This window comes from Bactrocera tryoni, chromosome 3, assembly GCF_016617805.1.
Source record: "Bactrocera tryoni isolate S06 chromosome 3, CSIRO_BtryS06_freeze2, whole genome shotgun sequence".
NCBI classification, from domain to species: Eukaryota; Metazoa; Arthropoda; class Insecta; order Diptera; family Tephritidae; genus Bactrocera; species Bactrocera tryoni.
This window is the reverse complement of record NC_052501.1, coordinates 74,737,922-74,759,417: the sequence shown is the minus strand read 5'-3', so window position 1 is coordinate 74,759,417 and position 21,496 is coordinate 74,737,922. Positions and strand designations below refer to the sequence as shown.

The window sequence follows — 21,496 nt, the reverse complement described above, 5'->3', positions numbered from 1 at the left end:
AGTTTTTGTTATGACTAGAGCATCCGGTTGCGGCGGCTGTGGTGGTTTCTCGTTTTATTTCTTCACCCTCTTACTTTTTGTGCTTTACAGTAGCCCAAGCTTCAGTTTTGCGTGTTTCCTTCCCCCTTTACATCATCCGGACTTTCACCTGCCCCCTCTACTTTGTCTGATTGTGTTGGCCTTCCTTCTCCATGCGATCTTCAGGTATTTTTTGGTGGAGTCTTTTGACTCGCTTGCCTGTCATTACGTAACCTTTTCTGTGTGGCTTCTACAGTAAGACTTGGTTTTGTGAACAAGAAATTTTTAGCTGAGCGTAATGTTTCTGTGCGATCGCATGTGGCTTCGCGATAATAACACATTTTATTACGTCTTGGTAGTCGGAAAGCAGTGTTTCACAGACGTTAACGCAACGCTGTTTTTCGCGTGATTTTGGACCCAAGCGTGCTTTTACTTTCTTAGACCCAAATGAATTTCATTTCCGATACTCCAACGTTGCCAGTAAGATCTCTGACAGTAAATCGTCGGTTGTCAAGCACCAACTTCTTTATTTTATTGACGTGTTGATCATCAGTTGATGTTGATGGCCAATTAAAAAAACCTGTCCTGAACGTGGTTCGTCGTCAACGCGTTCTTCACTCTCTTTAATACTTTGCTCTCATTAAAAACACTTGCTCGCGACAAATAATTATGAACGAAGGCCTTTTCCAACATTCTGAAAGTTCCGACAGCAGAAATTTTATTTCGCGCAATAAATTTAATGGAACTTCTCTCCTGAATTATTTCACTCATCGTAAAAATTGCCGAATGCACTTTATGCACTTCAGAAAGACAGGGCGTATACTAAACATTAATGATTATTTTGTTGTCGCATTTGGCACAGATGTCACTGACAGTCATACTAATTTAGAAATTTAATTTAAAATGTCTTACTATTTTTTGCCCACAATGCTTCCCAAACTAAATATCGTTAACATTGAATAAATTTGGTTGAAATTTCGGGAGTTAAATTTATTTAAATATATTTGAAAGATTTGTGCCAGTTTTTCTTATGAATTAACTTTAAATAGGGGACAGGGGTAGATGTTTGAAAAAAAATAATATTCATTTCAAATCTATTAAAATTTTATTATTCTTGCGATAAATTTGGGTTGCCAACGAAGTTAGTTTGATAAACTGAAAATATTCAATAAAAATTAAAATTATTTTATCAAATAAATATATAAAATTTTTTCAAAATGTCAATGATAGCTTATTTTCATACTTACCGGTTAATTTTCATAAAATGGCAACGCTAAAAAACTAAGCTTATAACCTACATCTTAATACATTTATTGTTACTTGCAACATATTTTTGAGTTGATTATACTTTTGAATCAAAAGCTTAATCTTTTTTGGAAGAATATGCTCTAAAATTAATTACTTTAATAATCGTTGGGTATATATAAACTTAATAACTTTTTATAATTTCATAAATTACAATTTTTAATCACAGTTGCTTAATAGTATAACTTAAGAATAGCATAAAGCGAATTAACACTTTGAAAAATGGTTACTGTCTGGCTACTTTTTAGTACTTACAGAACTTTCATTATAACTGTAATATGGATAACTTACAGTTATGTGGATAATTTTGAGCTTAAACATAAGCCTTAACTTTGTGCATCACTGATAAATTTTAATAATTTCATTTATGCTCGCTACTGAGCCAGCAACGAGCGCGCGTAACGCAAAGGTGCTTAAGAGCAAATTTTTGTACAGTCTCCATTTCCAGAAGCCTAAGCGGTCGGGCCACAAATAAACGGTCTCGCAGACACTTGGCACCAAAAAGCCTGCAATTATATAACACATAATAAATAAAAAATGATTTAAACATTTCACAAAAAGTCCAAACGCGTCAACATACCGAGTATTGAGAGAAAGATGGCGCCCACAAGGCTGATGAACGGTTCCAGACTGGGTATGACTGTGGCCACAACGCCACTAATCAATATAATGGCCGTGCGTATCAGTATCTGAGCGATATTATGATTCTTTTTGTTGATTTTATGGCTAATATTCTTCCAAAGCGTATCAATCGGTACGTAAAATATCAAACCATAAGTGAAGAGCGAAGCAACAGCGATGAGCAGTTTCGCAGTGTCAGCCAAACTAAGCAAAAGTAATTGAAATTTAATTTATAAAATAAATACATAATTTGAAAGCATTTGATTGCATACTTACGGTGTGCCCTCCACTAAATTCAATGTGATACTGCCGCGCACTTCACTACCAAAACGTGCATAACCTAAGAAACCGATGGCCGAATAGAATATCACCACAAGGATCATAGCGCTGTTGAGCACACCGGGGCAGCCAAGGAACTGTTGCGGCTTCTGCATAGCGTTCTCAATGGGCATAACCGAGCCAATACCCTCCATGGCGAAGATGGCTGTGGCAAAGTAGAGTGGTATCTGTTCGGTTCGCGCAATCAGCGGCTTGTCTGCGAACACCAACGGCTCGCTGAACAGATAGTACAGCACTATGCCGAATGTGATCACAATGAATATATTCGCAAATGCAGAGAAAGGCAGTAGCCATTTTAAATTCCTTATCTGACCGATTAATAGGCAAGGTATGACGGTGAATGCAATATAAATCCGCACATCCCAATTCTGACCGGTGTCATAGTTGATCACGTTATGAAATGATGTGGCAATGAATACCATGTAAACGCAAGCGGCCGCAAAATGGGCTGCCATCAGTCCACCATCTACGAAACGTCTGTGAGAAGAGACAAATTGTAATTACAAAATATATTGTAAGTAAATTTTTGTTATTGTACAAAAACACTCACTTTGCAACGACTGACCACGGACGTAGGCATTTTGGACCGCCTTCGAAGACCTTCTCGGTGGTTTCCGAATAACTCAGCGCCGAGATTTTATTGTCTCGACAAATGCTTTGTGAGGTTTTTACCTATAAAAATAAAGAAATCAAAATAGTAAAAATTTGGCTACAAATTTAATATACCCTATTCAGGGTATAATAAAAAAATAAGTTGAGAGCTAAAATTAACGCGTTTCAATACGATTTCACATATAATATTTTGCGCAGTTTAAGTTATTTGCGATAGTTGGCAACTCCACGCCTAGTTATATTTCGTAAACGAAAAATTGTTTATGTATTAGACACACATATACATAGCTAAGCATTTTACATATTTATACAATTTTTCATATTTTGCTCAGTTAACGTATTTTTTAATAGGTGGCAGCTCTATCTTAATTTTTTTTTAAATACAGCACTTCCCTTCAAACTTTGTAGAACTTTTAGTTTTGGCACACAAATTATATACTAATTTGAACCCATTTTAAGTTGTTTGCATTAGGTGGCAACTCTATCTCAACAAATACTTTTAAATAAATTACTTTCTGCGAAACTATGTAATTCCCTTGATTTTTGTAGGCAAATTATAATTTTTAATTAATTTAAGTTTCGTGCATTAGTTGGCAACTCTATCACAAAATAGTTTTAAATAAATTACTTCCCGAAAAAATGTGTACTCCTCTTACTTTTCGCATGCAAATTATAATTTTTAATGAATTTAAGTTTCTTGCATTGGGTGGCAACGCTATGTCAAAATAGTTTTGAAAAAATGACTTCCCGCAAAATTGTTTACTCTTTTGTTTTTTCATGAACTTCATAATTTATATCAAATTTAAGTTTTGTGTGTTAGTTGGCAACTCTATCTCAAATAATACTCTTAAATAAATTACTTTCTGCGAAACTATGTAATCTTCTTACTTTTTGCATGTGAGTTATAATTTTTAATTAATTTAAGTTTCTTGCGTTAGGTGGCAACTCTATTACATAATAGTTTTAAATAAATTACTTCCCGAAAAAATGTGTACTCCTCTTACTTTTCGCATGCTAATTATAGTTTTTAATGAATTTAAGTTTCTTGCATTAGGTGGCAACTCTATGTCAAAATAGTTTTGAAAAGATTACTTCCCGCAAAATTTTTTACTCTTTTATTTTTTCATGAACTTTATAATTTATATTTAATTTAAGTTTTGTGTGTTAGTTGGCAACTCTATCTCAAATAATACTCTTAAATAAATTACTTTCTGCGAAACTATGTAATCTTCTTACTTTTTGCATGCAATATATGTATAACAATTATTAAATTAAATTTTTTTCTTTAAGTGGCAACTCCTTATCCAAATTTCCTAAAATTATAAACTGAAGAATTTAAAAATACCATTCCATTTAACAATTTTGCAATATTTTTCTTAGATGTTTTTAACGATTGTTGGCAACTCTATCATAAAATGGATTTGAATTCATGAGCCTACTGAAAATTTTGGAAGATTTCCTAAAAATTTCAATTTAACAAATATTTTACCACACACAAACATAAAATATGGTTTATGTAATCAGGAAAAAATATTTATCAATTCAGTCTGCGCCCAAAGTTTAAATAGGCCAATTCGAGTCAAATTTGATCTGGAGTGTAGTTAAGACAAAGGCTTTGTTCGAGAATACTATTTCAGTTGCTTAGGAAAAGTATATTTACTTACCAAAATGTGTACACAATGCGTACAAAGCAAGCCCACGATCAGCGTTGCAACCATACTGAAGAGTAAGCCACCATTGTAGAAAGCCATCGGCATGGAGAGTATACCGAAACCTAAAGAACCTTTGAGCAAATGCACAAAAGCGCCAACTGATGATTGACCATTAACTTGATCGCGGTAATGCTCTGGGTTGTATTCATCATCAAGCTGTTTCTTCGCAGTTAGATAAGTTCTAAGAAGCATAGAGGAATGTTTGAAAGATTAAGGACGAAATGTATAAATTAATTTTAGGAGCTTACCTTGAACTGCAGTCATTAAGCGTTAATACAGAGCTTGTGTTCCCATGGAGCGAGGATGTTGAAATTACATTTTCCGTCATCTATAGATTACAGAAGGTTATACATATTTGATTATACTATAATCATATCATATATAAAGAATTTAAAAGCCAAATTCAGTCGATGCTTGTAATGCCAAAAAGGAAACCTCGTAAACCTTAGTATATAACTTAAACCTAAAGTATATAATACTATGACCAAAAAATGTAATGTACTATGACCAATAAAAATGTTGTTCATAATTTTAAAATTCTTAATTTATTCTACAAAATCTACATCGTTCACACAAAATAATCTCCCTTGGCTGCAATACACTGGGCCAATGATTTTTCCAATCCTCGAAACAGTTGTTAAAGTCAATTTCCGGAATAGCCTTCAATTCGAGTAGCGATTCACGTTTAATATCTTTAATTGTCTCAAAAAGTGGTCCCCTAGCGGTCGTTTGAGTTTGCTGAATAGCCAGATGTCACGCGGAGCTAAATCAAGCGAATACGGTGGCTGCTGCACGATATTGATTCAAATTTTGGCGAAAAACGCACGACGAACCAATGCAGTATGCGACGGTGAATTATCGTGGTGTGAAAACCAAGAGTTTTGGACCCATAACTCCGGTCTCTTTTTACGAATAGCTACGCGCAAACGACACATAACACTCAAATAGTATTCCTTGTTGTCAGTTTGGCCGGTGGGAAGGAATTCGGAGTACACCAGACATCGGTAATCGAAGAAAACTGTCAACATAGCCTTGATTTTTGACCTGCTTTGAGGTAGTTTTTTCTGCTTCGCCTCACCTTTGTCACGATATTCGCCCGTTGATTATCTGTCTACGGGTGGTAAGCGTAGATCCAAGACTCATCGCCAGTAATAATACAGTTCATGACAATCTGGAAGTTGAGAATCATAGTTTTATAGACGGTAATGCGACGCTGTTTTTCGAAAAAATTGGCTGATTTTTGAAACCCAAAATGGTTTTCTCTGATCCTTCCGATATTCTAACGATATAGTAAGTAAGATCTCTGACTATTAATCGTCGATTTTCAAGCAGCAATTTCTTTATTTTATTGACGTGTTGATCATCAATTGATGTTGATGGCCGTCCTGGACTTGGTTCGTCGTCATCGTGTTCTCAACCCTCTTTGAATAATTTGTATCAATTAAAAACACTTGCTGGACGTTTCGGCACCAGAAATGCGATTCCGCTTACAAAATTAAATGGAACTTCTTTGTTGAATAATTTCACTTTTAAGCACTGATGATTATTTAGATGTGATATTTGCCACAGATGTCACGGATAGTCATACCAATTTAGTTCAAAATTAAATCTTTTGTTTCACTCCTAAACTGATCATGCATGGGTTCAGGCGCTGATACGGTTTCGTAATAATATTATGGTATTCATTTATTATTTGTTTGAATTTTTCGTATCGAAGAAAGTTGTTTAAACTTCGTTGCACAGTCTAATATTTGATTAAACTCGATTCATACCTATAATTCGCGATAAATTTCGCACAAACGTAGAAAAATTTTTAGATGAAAGCCGTCTCACTGGTAATATCAAAATTGATAAGCCTGATTGACGTTGGATATCAATTTACATGCATTCAAAACCGGTTTTTGAACATTGTAATCAATACTTTATAAATATATTAACGCAAAAAGCAATGAAAATGAACGTTATGCACTAAAAATTAATTTTGCACAATTTTAAGCACAGTTTTTAAAATCTTTCTTTAGAGGCACAGCTGTCTAAGGTGCATACCTATGTATGATGTACTAGTTATTCAATTATTTCTAAAATATATATTATTTTCAATTTTAACACAATTTTTAACTTTAACTTTCGTTAACTGTTCGCTAAAGCCGTTGTCTAAATTCTAAACACCAGTTCCGTGACTCTTTCATTTCAAACTGACTGTGTTGATTTTATTTAATTTGTTTTCAATACTCTTCAAAGAGCAGACGTTCGCAATAAAAATAACAAACACAATATTTTAGCACTTTTGAATTCAGTAATTTTTACAAACATACACTCGTAACAAGATTAAGCCAATGCACTTACAACCTTCGATAAATACAATATTTGTCGATAACCACATTCTGGAGCTACTTATAACCACACAGCACTCGTATGATACTAACAAACTCGAACTAGTGCTTTTAGGAGCAGTGCTGGCACACAAATTAAACTTGCACTAAATGAATGCAGACATATTTGAATCTTTTATATGTACTTAGGCCACATATTCCAATGTTTAGAAAAAAACACTCGAAACTGCCTCCATTTGATATGGCAATCCTTAGGATAGGTATTAATCATTTAATTCAACATAACTCTCAATTTTCACTGAGTTGATGCTGATTATTCGTTATATAGTTCTTCAGGTGCCCAGCCTTACCATAACCATACAATTACTTGGCTGATTCAGTACTTCCTCAAAGACTTCCTTGAAGCCTTCATAAATGTAGAAAATAGTCTCTTTGTGGCATATTTTTTGTTACTTATAGCGAGATCCAAATGCATATAAAATAATTAGTGCTTCAGTTTAAACTACCCGATTTAATTTTGAAGTGTCCAGTAAATCAGGTTTAAGTGTTAGGCGCAACATTGTAGTGCAAATAAACTCGAATACCCTTCACAAAAAGCGATGTCTAGTTTCACCAAAGTCAGACATTATGTCTCGAGTGGTACGTAAATGATAACAAGTTGCCGCCTATATTTTTATTTCGAGTATAGACGAGCCTCTCTGAGTCACTGTTTCATGTCAGAAATGTAATCGAGGGATTAACATTGTCCGTCGGTCATATTTACTAGATTTTGTGGTGGTTGGATAGCAAGTATTTGGTTGTGGTAGGCAAGTTCTATCGATTATAACAATATAAACAGTGATAAGTTGCTTAAATTCTTTCTAAAATGAGGGTAATTAAGTGTAATAACCGTTTGTCAGCGTTGAGGTTGAATTATATGAAGACCGCTGACCTAAAATTTTAACGTTAATTAGCCTTTGCCTAGGTTATAGCATTTTGACATCGTTTGTGTTTCGATTTGACGGATTATAACCATTTACTTCATCAGATGTCATTGTCCATGCCTCCGCACCATATAACAGGACGGGAATAATGAGCGACTTATAGAATTTGGTCTTTATTCCTAGAGAGAGGACTTAACTTTTCAATTACCTACTCATTCCGAAGAAGCACCTCTTGACAAGAGTTATTCTGCGTTAGATTTAAAGGCTGGTTGTTGGTGCTGATACTGGTTCCAAGGTGGACGATAATATCTACGACTTCAAAGTTATGACTGTCAACAGTGACGTGCGAGCCTTCAACAAGACGGCGCCGCTTCTCACACATCGCATCAATTAATGGATTTATTAAGAGAACACTTCGGTGAGCAAATAATTTCACGTTTTGGGCCGGTCGATTCGCCACCAAGACATTGTGATATCACACCGTTAAGTCTATACTTAAATTTAGGCCTTGGAGCAAAATATTAAGCGTGTCATTCGCCAGCTAATAGTCAAAATGCTCGAACGAGTCATCGAAAATTGGACTCAACGCATGGATCATCTGAAACGTAGCCGCGGCCAACATTTGGAAGAGATAATCTTCAAAAAATAAATGCCAAAGAATCTTCTTTCGAATAATAATAAACATTTTCCATTAAATTTGAACTTTCTGTGGTTTTTCTTTAAAAAAGTAGGGAATCTAGAAATGGATCATCCTTTACATATACATTTACATGTACATGTAAATAGAGGGACAGATATAAGATGATAGGTGTTTGAAAAAAATAATTTTATGAAAATCGCCACTCTTAAAAAATCTTTTAAAATCTTATTATTCTTACGGCAAATTAGGGTTGTCAACGAAGTTGGTTTGTAAAATGAAAATATACTTTAAAAAGAAATAAGAAATATTGCACAAAATATATTTAAAAAATTTTCAAAATGTCAATGATAGCATATTTTCATACTTACCGGTTAATTTTCATAATATGGCAGCGCCAAAAATCTAAGCTTTTAATATACATCTTAACGTATTTATTGTTACTTGGAACATATTTTTAAGTTGTTTACGTTTTTGAAACAGCTAAAGTTTAGGCTTAATATTTAATGACATTAACAATCTTACGGTAAATATAAATTTAACAACTTTTTATAATTTCATGAAGATTCTAAAAAGAATCGCTTTGTATTAAAATGCAATAACATGAAAATTACTTTCATAATTTTCAATCACAGCTGCTTAACATAACTTTAACAACAGTATAAAACGAATTAACACTTTGAAAATTTGCTGCTGACTGGCTACTTACAGAACTTTCATTATAACTGTTATATGGATACCTTACAGTTATGTGAATAATTTTGAGCTTAAACATAAGCCTTAACTTTGTGCATCACTGATAAATTTTAATAATTTCATTTATGCTCGCTACTGAGCCAGCAACGAGCGCGCATACCGCAAAGGTGCTTAAGAGCAAATTTTTGTACAGCCTCCATTTCCAGAAGCCCAAGCGGTCGGGCCACAAGTAAACGGTCTCGCAGACACTTGGCACCAAAAAGCCTGCAATTATATAACACATAATAAATAAAAAATGATTTAAACATTTCACAAAAAGTCCAAACGCGTCAACATACCGAGTAATGAGAGAAAGATGGCGCCCACAAGGCTGATGAACGGTTCCAGATTGGGTATGACTGTGGCCACAACGCCACTAATCAATATAATGGCCGTGCGTATCAGTATCTGAGCGATATTATGATTCTTTTTGTTGATTTTATGGCTAATATTCTTCCAAAGCGTATCAAACGGTATGTAGAATACCAAACCATAGGCGAAGAGCGAAGCCACAGCGATTAGCAGTTTTGCAGTGTCAGCCAAACTAAGATGAAGTTAATGAAATTTTGTAATTAAAAAAAATAAATAAATAACTTGGAAGCATTTGATTGCATACTTACGGTGTGCCGTCCACTAAATTCAATGTGATACTGCCGCGCACTTCACTACCAAAACGTGCATAGCCTAAGAAACCGATGACCGAATAGAATATCACCACAAAGATCATAGCGCTGTTGAGCACACCGGGGCAGCCAAGGAACTGTTGCGGCTTCTGCATCGAGTTCTCAATGGGCATAACCGAGCCAATACCCTCCATGGCGAAGATGGCTGTGGCAAAGTAGAGTGGTATCTGTTCGGTTCGCGCAATCAGCGGCTTGTCTGCGAACACCAACGGCTCGCTGAACAAATAGTACAGCACTATGCCGAATGTGATCACAATGAAAATATTCGCAAATGCTGAGAAAGGCACTAGCCATTTTAAATTCCTTATCTGACCGATTAATAGGCAAGGTATAACGGTGAATGCAATATAAATTCGCACATCCCAATTCAGACCGGTGTCATAGTTGATCACGTCGTGAAATGATGTGGCAATAAACACCATGTAAACGCAAGCGGCCGCAAAATAGGTTGCCATCAGTCCACCATCTACGAAACGTCTGTGAGAAGCGTGAAAGTGAAATTTACAAAAAATAAGTAAATTTTTGTTATTGTACAAAAACACTCACTTTGCAACGACTGACCACGGACGTAGGCATTTTGGACCGCCTTCAAAGACCTTCTCGGTGGTTTCCGAAAAACTCAGCGCCGAGATTTTATTGTCTCGACAAATGGTTTGTGAGGTTTTGACCTATAAGAAAAAAAAGTATAATAATAATAGTAATAACTTGGCTGAAAATTAAATATACACTGTCTAGGGTATAATAAGAAAATATTATGAGAGCTAAAAATTAATAAATTAAGCAAAAGACAGAAGATACTTACACCTTTCAATACAATTTCACATATAATATTTTGCTCAGTTTAAGTTATTTGCGATAGGTGGCAACTCTACGCCCAGTTATATTTCGTAAAAGAGCAATTGTTTATGTGATAGATAAACACAATACAATTTTAAATATTTTGCCCAGCTGAAGTTTTTTTCAATAGGTGGCAGCGCTGTTTTAAAATATTTTAAATAAATCATTCCCCTTAAAACTTTGTGGGACTTTTAGTTTTGGCATACAATTTATAATTTGAACTAATTTTAAGTTTTTTACATTAGGTGGCAGCTCTATCTTTAAAGTGTTGTTAAATAAATCCCTTTCTGGAAAACTATGTATGTAATCCTTTTACATTTTTTAAATAATTTAATTTAATTAATTTTAATTTTTAATTGTTGTAAGTTTTTTGCGTTGAGTGGCAACTCTGTTTCAAAAAAAACTTTTAAATAAATCATTTACTGCAAAAACTTGGTACTCCTCTTAATTCTTGCATGCAAATTATAAAATTTAGTTTTTTTTAAGTTACTTGCATTGAGTGGCAACTCTCTTTCAAAAAGTATTTTTAAATAAATCACTTTCTGCAAAACTTTGTAGTCATCTTGCTTTTCGCATTAAATTAAAATTTTTAATTTATTCAAGTTTCTTGTGTTGGGTGGCAACTCTCTCTCAAAAAATACTTTTAAATAATTCACTTTTGTAAAACTATGTAGTCCCCTTACTTATAAATTATAAATTGAAATTATTTAAAGTTTTTTGAATTAGGTGGCAACTCTATCTTAATAAGTATTTTTAAATAAATCACTTTCTGCAAAACTATGTAATTTTGGATGCAAATTATAATTTTTAATAAATTTAAGTTTCTTGCGTTATGTGGCAACTCCTTATCCAAATTTGTTTAAATTATAGACCGAAAAGTTTAAAAAATACTTTCATTAACTTCTTGCTCTTAAAAATTTTGCAATATTTTTCTTAGTTATTTTTAGCGATAGTTGACAACTCTACCGAAAGATTTTCTTAAAAATTTCAATTTAACAAATATTTTACCACACAAACAAACAATGAGTTTTTTAAGCTAGAAAAAAAATTTATCAATTAGATTTGCACCCGCAGTTTAAATAGATCAATCCGAGTCAAATTTGATATTGGACGTAGGTATGATAAAGGCTTTGCTCGAAAAGAGCATTTCAGTTCCTCAGGAAAATTATATTTAATCATTATTATAACTTTGGACCTATACGACAGAAACCAATTTAGGTTTCAGAATCAAGACTAACTTCTCATCTTCTCGTTTTCATCATCTCTTTTGAATACAGAGTTATATATAAGATACTAGATATAAGGGTCCTTCTCGTACATGATATTAACTGTAATATATTGTATACTCTCATAACCACCCTTACTTACCAAAATATGTACGCAATGCGTACAAAGCAAGCCCACAATCAGCGTAGCAACCATACTGAAGAGTAAGCCACCATTGTAGAAAGCCATCGGCATGGAGAGTATACCGAAACCTAAAGAACCTTTAAGCAGATGCACAAAAGCGCCAACTGATGACTGACCATTAACTTGATCGCGATAATGCTCTGGGTTGTATTCATCATCAAGCTGTTTCTTCGCAGTTAGATAAGTTCTAAGAAGCATAGAGGAATGTTTGAAAGATTAAGGACGAAATGTATAAATTAATTTTAGGAGCTTACCTTGAACTGCAGTCATTCAGCGTTAATACAGAGCTTGAGTTTCCATTGTGTGAGGATGTTGAAATTATGTTTTCCGTCATCTATAGATTACAGAAGGTTATTTTTGTTTATAATGATTGATAATATATAAAGAATTAAGAAGACAAATTGAGTGTATGTGATTTTGCGAATTGGAGCAAAAGAAAGCGTTGTCCTCGGCTGCAGCGATTCTATAAAAACTTGACAGTAGTCTGATCTTTGTGAGATAAATTTTTTTTCTTGATTTTCGAGTTCTCAGTTTGTACATACGACATTATTTTATAAGGTCTCCGACGTTTCCTCCTGTGTTACAAATTTCGTGACAGAGTTAATATTCCCAAAAAGATATATTTAAATCAAGTAGTAATTTTCCATGATTATTCACACATATGTCCTAACTTTTATGCATTATTTTGTAAAAGTCATAGAAAAGAGTCTGGGAATAATGTAGAGCTCTTCAATAAAATTAAGTTAAATTTTATGCGATATCTTCTAATTATATGCATTGCTTTATCCTAAAGGTACAAAGCCTTCAAAGACGGTCGAGAGATCGTTGAAGACATGCATCGATCTGGACGATTTCCGACCTTTTCAAGTGATGAAAATATTAAAAAAGTGAAGGATATGGTGTTTGAAAATCGTCAAACAAGTGTTAAAGAGATGGCAAGAGAGCTCATCTCTCACATCTCTCGCGAGTCTACTCGAATGATATCGGTGGATATTTTGGGTATGAAATGCGTTCTTGCTCGACTCGTCCCGATAAACCTGATTTTTTTTTCAAAAAGAGTACCGAAAACAGGTTTCTTTGGACATGTTTGATCGTGCGAATTCCGATCCCACATTCATGGAGAGCATTAAAACTGCCGATGTGACTTGAATCAACAATCATCGGAATGCAAGGAAAAAAACGAGCAGACACCATAAAACTACATACGTCTAAAATCAAGGTGATGATCATTTTTTATTCGATATTCGTGGTTTGGCGCATTATGAATTTGTTCCGAAGGGACATACGGTCAATAAGGAGTTCTATTTGTCAAAAACGGCCTAAATTGTGGAGGATCAATTCATGGATTTTGCACGATGATAATGCACCATCACATCGAGCACGATTGTGAACGCATTCAAAGCAAAAAACGCAATGAATATCATCGATCAACCATTGTATTCACTAGACTTGGCTCCGTGTGATTTTTTCTTGTTCCTCAAACTAGGAATGCCGCTGCGTGGAACCCGTTTTCAGCCGATCGAAGAGAAAAAACAAAATTCGCTGAGGGAGCTGAAAGCCATCCCAAAAAGTGCTTATGAAAAGTTTTTCGACGACTGGGAAAATCGTTGATGGAGAATACTTTGAAGACGACAAAATAAATATTGATGAATAATTAAATGTTTTGCGTTTTATTTCGGTTACTTTTTTGTCACAACATATAATATATATAAATGATCACGAGCTGAGTATATTCATGTTTGTCGGTCTGTCCGTCTGTATATCCTTTCCTTTTTGAAATATAGGTCTGAAATTTTGCACACGTGCTTTTCTTCATTCAACTTCTCATTTGTCGGAACCGCAGATAAGAGATCACAATAGCATATATGTAGCTGTCATAGAAACTGACCCATCGAACTCAAGTCCTTGTATGGAAAAATGTAATATTTGACAAGATATCTTCACAAAATTTGACGTAGATTATTGCTCAAGTTAATGGTGCTAGTACTATAGAATATAGCTGTCATATAACTGACTGTGAACACTATTTATTAATTTGAAAATTTTTATTTCCCCCCTAAACCGTGGTTCCCGATGCTGAATCAGTTTCAGAATAATATTGTCGTATTCATTTATTATGTGTTTGAATTTTTCGTTTTGAAGAAAGTTGCTTAAAATTTATTGCAAAATGTAATCCGTCACACTATTTCGTTTCAACTCGATTCATTCTTATAATTCGCGATAAATTCCGCGCGAACGAAAAAATTGTAAATGAAATCCTTCTCACTGGTTATATCAAAATTGATAAGCCTGATTGACGTTTGGCATCAATTTACATACATTCAAAACCGGTTTTTGAACATTGTAATCAATACTTTATAAATATATTAGCGCAAAAAGTAATGATAACTAACTTTATGCACTAAAAATTAATTTTGCACAATTTTAAGCACAGCTTTTGACACTTTTCGTTAGAGAAACAGCTGTTTAAGTTGCATACCTCTATAAGATGAAGTTATTTAATAACTCTAAATTAAAAATTTTTCAATTTTACCACAATTTTTAAGTTTTCGTTAGCTGTTCGCTTAGCCGTTGTCTAGAATCAGTACACCAGTTTCGTGACTCTTTTATTTCAAACTGACTGTGTAGATTTTATTTAATTTGTTTTCAATACTCTTCAAAGAGCAGACGTTCGCAATAAAAATAACAATCACAAAATTTTAACAATTTTGAATTCAGTAATTTTTACAAACACACACTTGTAACAAGATTAAGCCAATGCACTTACAACCTTCGATAAATACAATATTTGTCGATAACCGCATTCTGGAGCTACTTATAACCACACAGCACTCGTATGATACTAACAAACTCGAACTAGTGCTTTTAGGAGTAGTGCAGGCACACAAATTAAACTTGCACTAAATGAATGTAGACATATTTGGATTTTTTATGTTTACTTAGGTCATATATTCCAATATTTAGAAAAAAAAACACTCGAAACTGCCTCCATTTGATATGGCAATCCTTAGGATAGGTATTAACCATATAATTCAACTTAACTCTCAATTTTCACTGAGTTGATGCTGATGATTCGTTATATAGTTCTTCAGGTGCCCAGGCTTACCATAACCATAAAATTACTTGGCTGATTCAGTACTTCCTCAAAGACTTCCTTGAAGCCTTCATAAATGTAGAAAATAGTCTCTTTCTGCCATATTTTTTGTTACTTAGAGCGAGATCCAAATGCATATAAAATAATTAGTGCTTCAGTTTAAACTTCCCGATTTAATTTTTAAGTGTCCAGTAAATCAGCTTTAAGTGATAGGCGCAACAATGTAGTGCAAATAAGCTCGAATACCCTTCACAAAAAGCGATGTCTAGTTTCACCAAAGTCAGACATTATGTCTCGAGTGGTACGTAAATGATAACAAGTTGCCGCCTATATTTTTATTTCGAGTATAGACGAGCCTCTCTGAGTCACTGTTTCATGTCAGAAATGTAATCGAGGGATTAACATTGTCTGTCGGTCATATTTACTTGATTTTGTGGTGGTTGGATACCAAGTGTTTGGTTGTGGTAGGCAAGTTCTATTGATTATAACAATATCAACAGTGATAAGTTGTTTAAATTCTTTCTAAAATGAGGGTAATTAAGTGTAATAACCGATTGCCACCGTCGAGGTTGAATTACAAGTGGGCCGCTGGCATATCGTCATTAAGTTTGAATAATCTAACAGTTAGCTTTTGCCAAGGATAAAAGCATTGTGACACCGTTTGCTTTCGGATTTGACTGATTATTTTCATTTACTTCTTGAGTTTAGTTAATTACGACTTTAGTATGTGACTTCTGATGTGTAAGAGAAATATTCTAATACTTAAAATTATATGTCTTCTTCTTTCCTGATGTAGTCACCGCTTGTGCGGCCTTATCCGACCTAATAACAGCGCGCCAGTCGTTTTTCCTTTTCGCTAATTGGCGGCTATTCGAGATACCAAGTACAACCATTTCCTTCTTCACCTGATCTCTCCAACGGTCTTCCTCTTCCTCTGCTTCTACCGGCGGGTACTGAATGCTAAACTTTCAAAGCTGGAGTCTTCTCGTCCATTCGGTCCACATGATCTAGCCAGCGTAGCCGCTGCCTTTTAATTCGTTGAACTATGTCAATAACGCAGTGTATCGCATACAGCCATCGTTCCACCGACTGCGGTATTCGCCGTCGCCAATGCGCAAAAGACCATAAATCTTCCGTAAATTTTTTCTCTCGAATACTTCTAAGGTCAACTCATCAGATGTCAATGTTCATGCCTCCGCTACATATTGCAGGACGGGACTTATGGAGTTTGGTTTTTGTTCGTCGCTGACTTTACTTTTCAATTGTCTACTCAGTCCAAGGTAGCACCTGTTGGCAAGATTGATTCTGATTTGGTTTTCAAGGCTGATATTGTTGTTAGTGTTGATACTGGTTCCAAGCTAGGCGCAATTATCTACAATTTCAAAGTTAGGACTGTCAACAGTGACGTCCGAGCCAAGTCGCCAGTGGACGTCTGTTTGTTTGATGACAGGAGGTATTTCGTCTTGTCCTCGTTTAAAACCAGACGCAAACGCTTCGCTTCCTTATCCTGTCTGGAGAAAGAAGAAATAACGGCGCGTTTTTTGGGGCCAATGATATCAATATCATCGGCGTACGCCATCAACTGTACACTCTTATATAATATTGTACCTTTTCCATTTATCTCACCCGCTCGTACTATTTTCTCGAGCAACAGTTTGAAAACAGGGTAGTGAGTCTCCTTGTTTGAAACCTCGCTTGGCATCAAACGGCTCGAAGAGGTCCTTCCATATGCTCAACACCAGCTTACTCAGTCGTATTAGCTCTGCAGGGATACCAAGTTCAGGCATAGCGGCAGTTTCTTTTCGTCCTGTCGAAGGCGGCTTTAAAATCGAGGAAAATGTGGTGTGTGTCGATCTTGCTTTATCGGTCTGAAATCTCACATCACTTTCTCACCAAGAAGCTGCTTATTTTGTCGGAACCTCGCTACAATTCCCGAACAAATTATTCAGATCGGAAACTATAGCATATAGCTGTCATCCAGATTGACCGACTAAAATCAAGATAAAGGTCTTTTGATCCCTCTTTATGCTATAAATGATGCACCTGTGAAGGGTATTATAGCTTTGATGCAGCCGAAGTTAATGTTTTTTTCAACTACCAAAAGAACTATTTCATGCGTTTTACAACACTGCATACAATAAATCAGATAAAAGAAAAACCGCGGTGTAATTGGAAATCGCTGTAGTTTATGTGAGTATGATATATAATTAGTCGAATGCAAATATGATAAGATTCTTGGTTGTCACAGAACAGTAAATTAGCATTCGGAACAAATCTGTTATAATATACTCTGCTAATTGGTAATTACTTGGGTAAGGCAATAATTACGTGATCGTCAAGCGGAATTTCGCGCCGGTTGTAAACATTACTAACACGCATAGGAACGTAGCAACACAAGCATATGTGCATTAGGGAGGGTAAAAAAAAACGGATGGTAACAACACATTTATATGCACATTAGGGAGGGTCAAATAAACTATTGTTGTGTAAAATTGGTTGATAGACACCGAGCTCTCCAAGCTTTTAATTGTAACGGGAAAGTCCTCCACCTTTTTCAATTTTATTTATCATATCTTCTCTTTATCATTCATAAAAACATTAGATTTTTAACACACGCTAATGTACATACATATATACATATTAACAAAAAAATCGTGCATCGAAAAACTTTATTAGTCCAGCATACGATTTTGTCAGTCTTAATTGCTTCACATTAACAATTCGCATTAGTCATTGATGACTCCATTTATAAATCAAACTTGTCCATTTACTTATAATTTTAGGAAATTGGCTTTAATAACCAGATGCAAACAATGACGCTATCAAACGACTATTCGCACAACTGGGCGACTGTGAATAATGCCGGCGAATAATGTCAGTAGCTTGTTATTGTTATTGCAGGAAATGCTTTTGCTGTTAGTTGTTGTGATTGATTAAGTTTTTTTTTATACCCAGAACAGGATGTATTAAGTTTGCCGCGCATTTTGTAATATACAGAAAGAAGCATCGAAGACCCTTTAACATACATAATATATATACTATAAATGATCAGTGTGACTGAATGCATTTAGCCATGTCCTTACTACGAAATTTTGCAAGCATCATTTTCTAGGCAAGAAACTGCTCTTTTATTGGAAGCGCCTATATATAGCTACCATACAATGGAATTTTTTTTTCATTTACCAAATTATCTTCACGAAATTTGGCAGCCGAAGTTAACAACTGTTGCTTGTTTTTTTTTTTTTATTTTGACTTAGCCAAACGCACGTATCTTTGTTTTACGAATTATATTTTATGACTTCTCTCACACGCAAACTTTTATAATCTAAATAAACATAATAATATACGTATGTATGTACATTAGAGAGGGTTGCGTTACAAAAAGCTAAAAAAAACGTGAAAACGCGTACGCGGGAAACGTGCTACGGATCATACTAAACAACTTTTCTTAACTAGACATTTAGATTATGGGTATAAAATTAGTTCAAAGATAGCAATTTTTAAGGCGAAGTTGTTTAGAGATCATACAATTTCGTTCGTCAGTTTTTGAGATATTCGAATGAAATTTAATTCATAAGTGCATTTTGATACTCTATCCATTATTTATAGGTATCGCTCAGAAAAGACAACTATATCACATATTTCCCATACAACCGTTTATTCAGATTCACTTGGCTTTAAAATCTCTTTCTCGTAACCGGTTTAAGCACATAATCTTTACGGCAAAGTGGTTCACAATTATCCGTAGAACATTTTACGGATACGCGATTTTATTGAAAAAAAATCGACCCGCTCTAATGTACATATGCTAATACTGTGTTTAACTTTTTATACTCTTGCAACATGTTCTATTTTGATTTATAATCTTAGTGTAAATGAATATTTTCGGTATTTTAATATCGCTCTTCATTTAATATTGTCACATGATTTATTTTGTTAAGATAGTGTTTTAGCTCATTTAATGTAAAATTAAATTACTACTAGCGTTATTTCACATATCTACATATGCATACGCAGTCCTTTACGCACAAAAAATATTTCACATATTAAATTTATTTTATTTAGAATGAAGGTAATAAAATATTTTTAAAGGCTTTCAGAATAAAACATATATATATACATATATATTTTTTTGAATTGCACTTATTTGAGAAGTTGATGAAAGTTGATGATACTAATTTGTATGCTATATACATATATGCCCTTTAGCTAGCATATTATTATTTTTTTATATTTAAATTCATATATTTATTCAATCGATACAATTATTTGTTTAAAGATAAAAGGTGGAACCAAAATGCCACTATCCTGAAAAGAATAATCAATTACATTATTTTCAACTTTTTGCTTTCAATTCGTTTATAATTTTCGGTTAAAATACCAAAAACTAATATAAAACACTTTTTTTGCAACAATTCAAAAATTACAAAAAAAAAATATTTATAATGTAAAAAGCATTTTAGTGAGAACCCCTAAATAGTTCTATGCAAATCTTAACACAATAACAAAACAGAAAAATATTAACACAGAGTTAAAACTTAAATAAAGAAAATCCATATTTTGGATGCATGTTTATATTTATATTTAAGTATTTGTATTTAAATTCCTTTATTTTCATTTAATTGCTTTACTTTTAGCACAAAATTTTTACTTTTTATTTCATTAGTTTCAATTTATTTAATTTTACTTTACTTTATATTAATTTATTTGAGTTCCCTTATTTTCTTTTTATATTAATATATTTTATTTAGCTTATTTCATATTTATTTATTTCGTAATTTTTTAGCATAAATAATTTTATTTTATTTCTGCTAACATCAAAGAAAAAATAGTAGAAATATCTATTATTAATTTTTTTTACAGCTTTTACACATTTTTAAGTTTTTTTGTTCTGTTTACACTGCAATAATTACATTCCACGCGTGCGTTAAATGCAAATAAAATCCAATGCAAATTAATAACTATTATTTTAATGTATTGTCAACTTAATAGCCTTCAATTAGGCGGTAAAAGATGAAACACTTATTAGTTTACAGTTTTATTGCAATATAAACATTCAACACAATTTAATTATTACGATGTGTGTTAAAACTGCATTGACAGTATAAAAAAATATTTACAAAGTTTCACACATCACTTGTGAAAATTTAATTTACATCCAAAACAAAAACGAAAAAAATACATAAAAGCTTTTTTAAAAAATACTAACGTCTATTTCTTGATCATCACGTACTTTAAACTTTTCAAATACCGCCAAATCGATTGATGTATGTAGTATTAAGGCGTCAACATCTGTTGTATGTACGCAATTTTAATTTCAATATTCTAGATATCACTTGCGACGCGTTATTGTTGCTATCACGTTCGCTAACTCACTGATTTTCGCAAAGCGGTGGTGTTCAAAATTGTGACAATGCTCAAAGCTGCTAAGCTACTAAATAGCAGGTAATAATGTGCTAAGACGCTAGCGAAGGTGTCGCTTTGTAGTGCTGTACAATATGCCATTAAGCTGGGCAGACGTTCTGGAATGGTTATTGCAGCGGGTGAATTATTACATTTTTGTTTTGCTTTTATTGTGTTGTTATTTCATCAGCGCGATATTGGATATTGATGTAGCAATTATGTTGTTATAATTTACTTTGTTATTTAGAATTGTTTTAGTGCAATATATACACAATTAAACACTATATAGGAGTGCCCGGTGCTGAACAATAATTAAATATCACTTTTAACAATTTCTCATACATCGCTATTATCTATGCACGAGGTAGCATCATATGCAAGTTGCGACTCCGATTTGTATGCATTCATATCACCTTCTTATTTAAATCATTTCATTTTAAAAGGTTTAATTTTTGTAAATAATTTCCTGATCACACAAATACATATATGCTTTTTTAACTGATCAATGTTATTTAAATTTGAAGCTTTTGAAGCACTTTTTTTAAGTTTATTATTACCAACTAGGTGTATTTTTAAATGTGCTTAAGGTAGTGCAGCCAAATTGTGTATGTTTATTGCCTATTTATTGTTTTCTTATTTGTTATTTTAGCATTTTTTATGAAATTCCATATTCACACAACGAATTAATTCAATAAAATTAATTACAACAATACTTGACAGGAAGCAGTCAGAAAACATGACGAACATTCACAGTAATGCAGCTCACAATAAATTATAACTAGCGACTTTTCAAACAAAATAATGGAAATAATAATATAATGTTGTATTATTTTT

The 21,496-nt window shown here is 33.6% G+C and overlaps 2 protein-coding genes across 6 annotated transcripts; both read right to left on the bottom strand.

The window, feature by feature from the left end:
- Positions 1 to 1,499: 1,499 nt before the first annotated feature.
- LOC120772402 (proton-coupled amino acid transporter-like protein pathetic) lies at positions 1,500 to 20,579 on the bottom strand. 4 transcript variants are annotated; one of them, XM_040100993.1, is made up of 7 exons: positions 20,493 to 20,579; positions 4,856 to 4,935; positions 4,560 to 4,788; positions 2,834 to 2,955; positions 2,221 to 2,760; positions 1,904 to 2,148; positions 1,500 to 1,829 (listed from the first exon to the last, which is right to left on the bottom strand). In XM_040100993.1, the coding sequence occupies exons 2-7, from the start codon at positions 4,933 to 4,935 to the stop codon at positions 1,663 to 1,665; spliced, it is 1,383 nt and encodes a 460-aa protein (XP_039956927.1). In that variant the 5' UTR covers positions 20,493 to 20,579; the 3' UTR covers positions 1,500 to 1,662. The 4 variants fall into 4 exon arrangements, with proteins under 4 accessions (XP_039956927.1, XP_039956928.1, XP_039956929.1 ...); XM_040100994.1 differs by having other exon boundaries at positions 20,469 to 20,527; XM_040100995.1 differs by lacking the exon at positions 20,493 to 20,579 and adding an exon at positions 6,654 to 6,688.
- Positions 8,920 to 20,582, bottom strand: LOC120772401 (proton-coupled amino acid transporter-like protein pathetic). 2 transcript variants are annotated; one of them, XM_040100991.1, is made up of 7 exons: positions 20,493 to 20,582; positions 12,420 to 12,499; positions 12,124 to 12,352; positions 10,465 to 10,586; positions 9,856 to 10,395; positions 9,535 to 9,779; positions 8,920 to 9,460 (listed from the first exon to the last, which is right to left on the bottom strand). In XM_040100991.1, the coding sequence occupies exons 2-7, from the start codon at positions 12,497 to 12,499 to the stop codon at positions 9,294 to 9,296; spliced, it is 1,383 nt and encodes a 460-aa protein (XP_039956925.1). In that variant the 5' UTR covers positions 20,493 to 20,582; the 3' UTR covers positions 8,920 to 9,293. The 2 variants fall into 2 exon arrangements, with proteins under 2 accessions (XP_039956925.1, XP_039956926.1); XM_040100992.1 differs by having other exon boundaries at positions 20,469 to 20,548.
- Between the last annotated feature and the right edge of the window lie 914 nt (positions 20,583 to 21,496).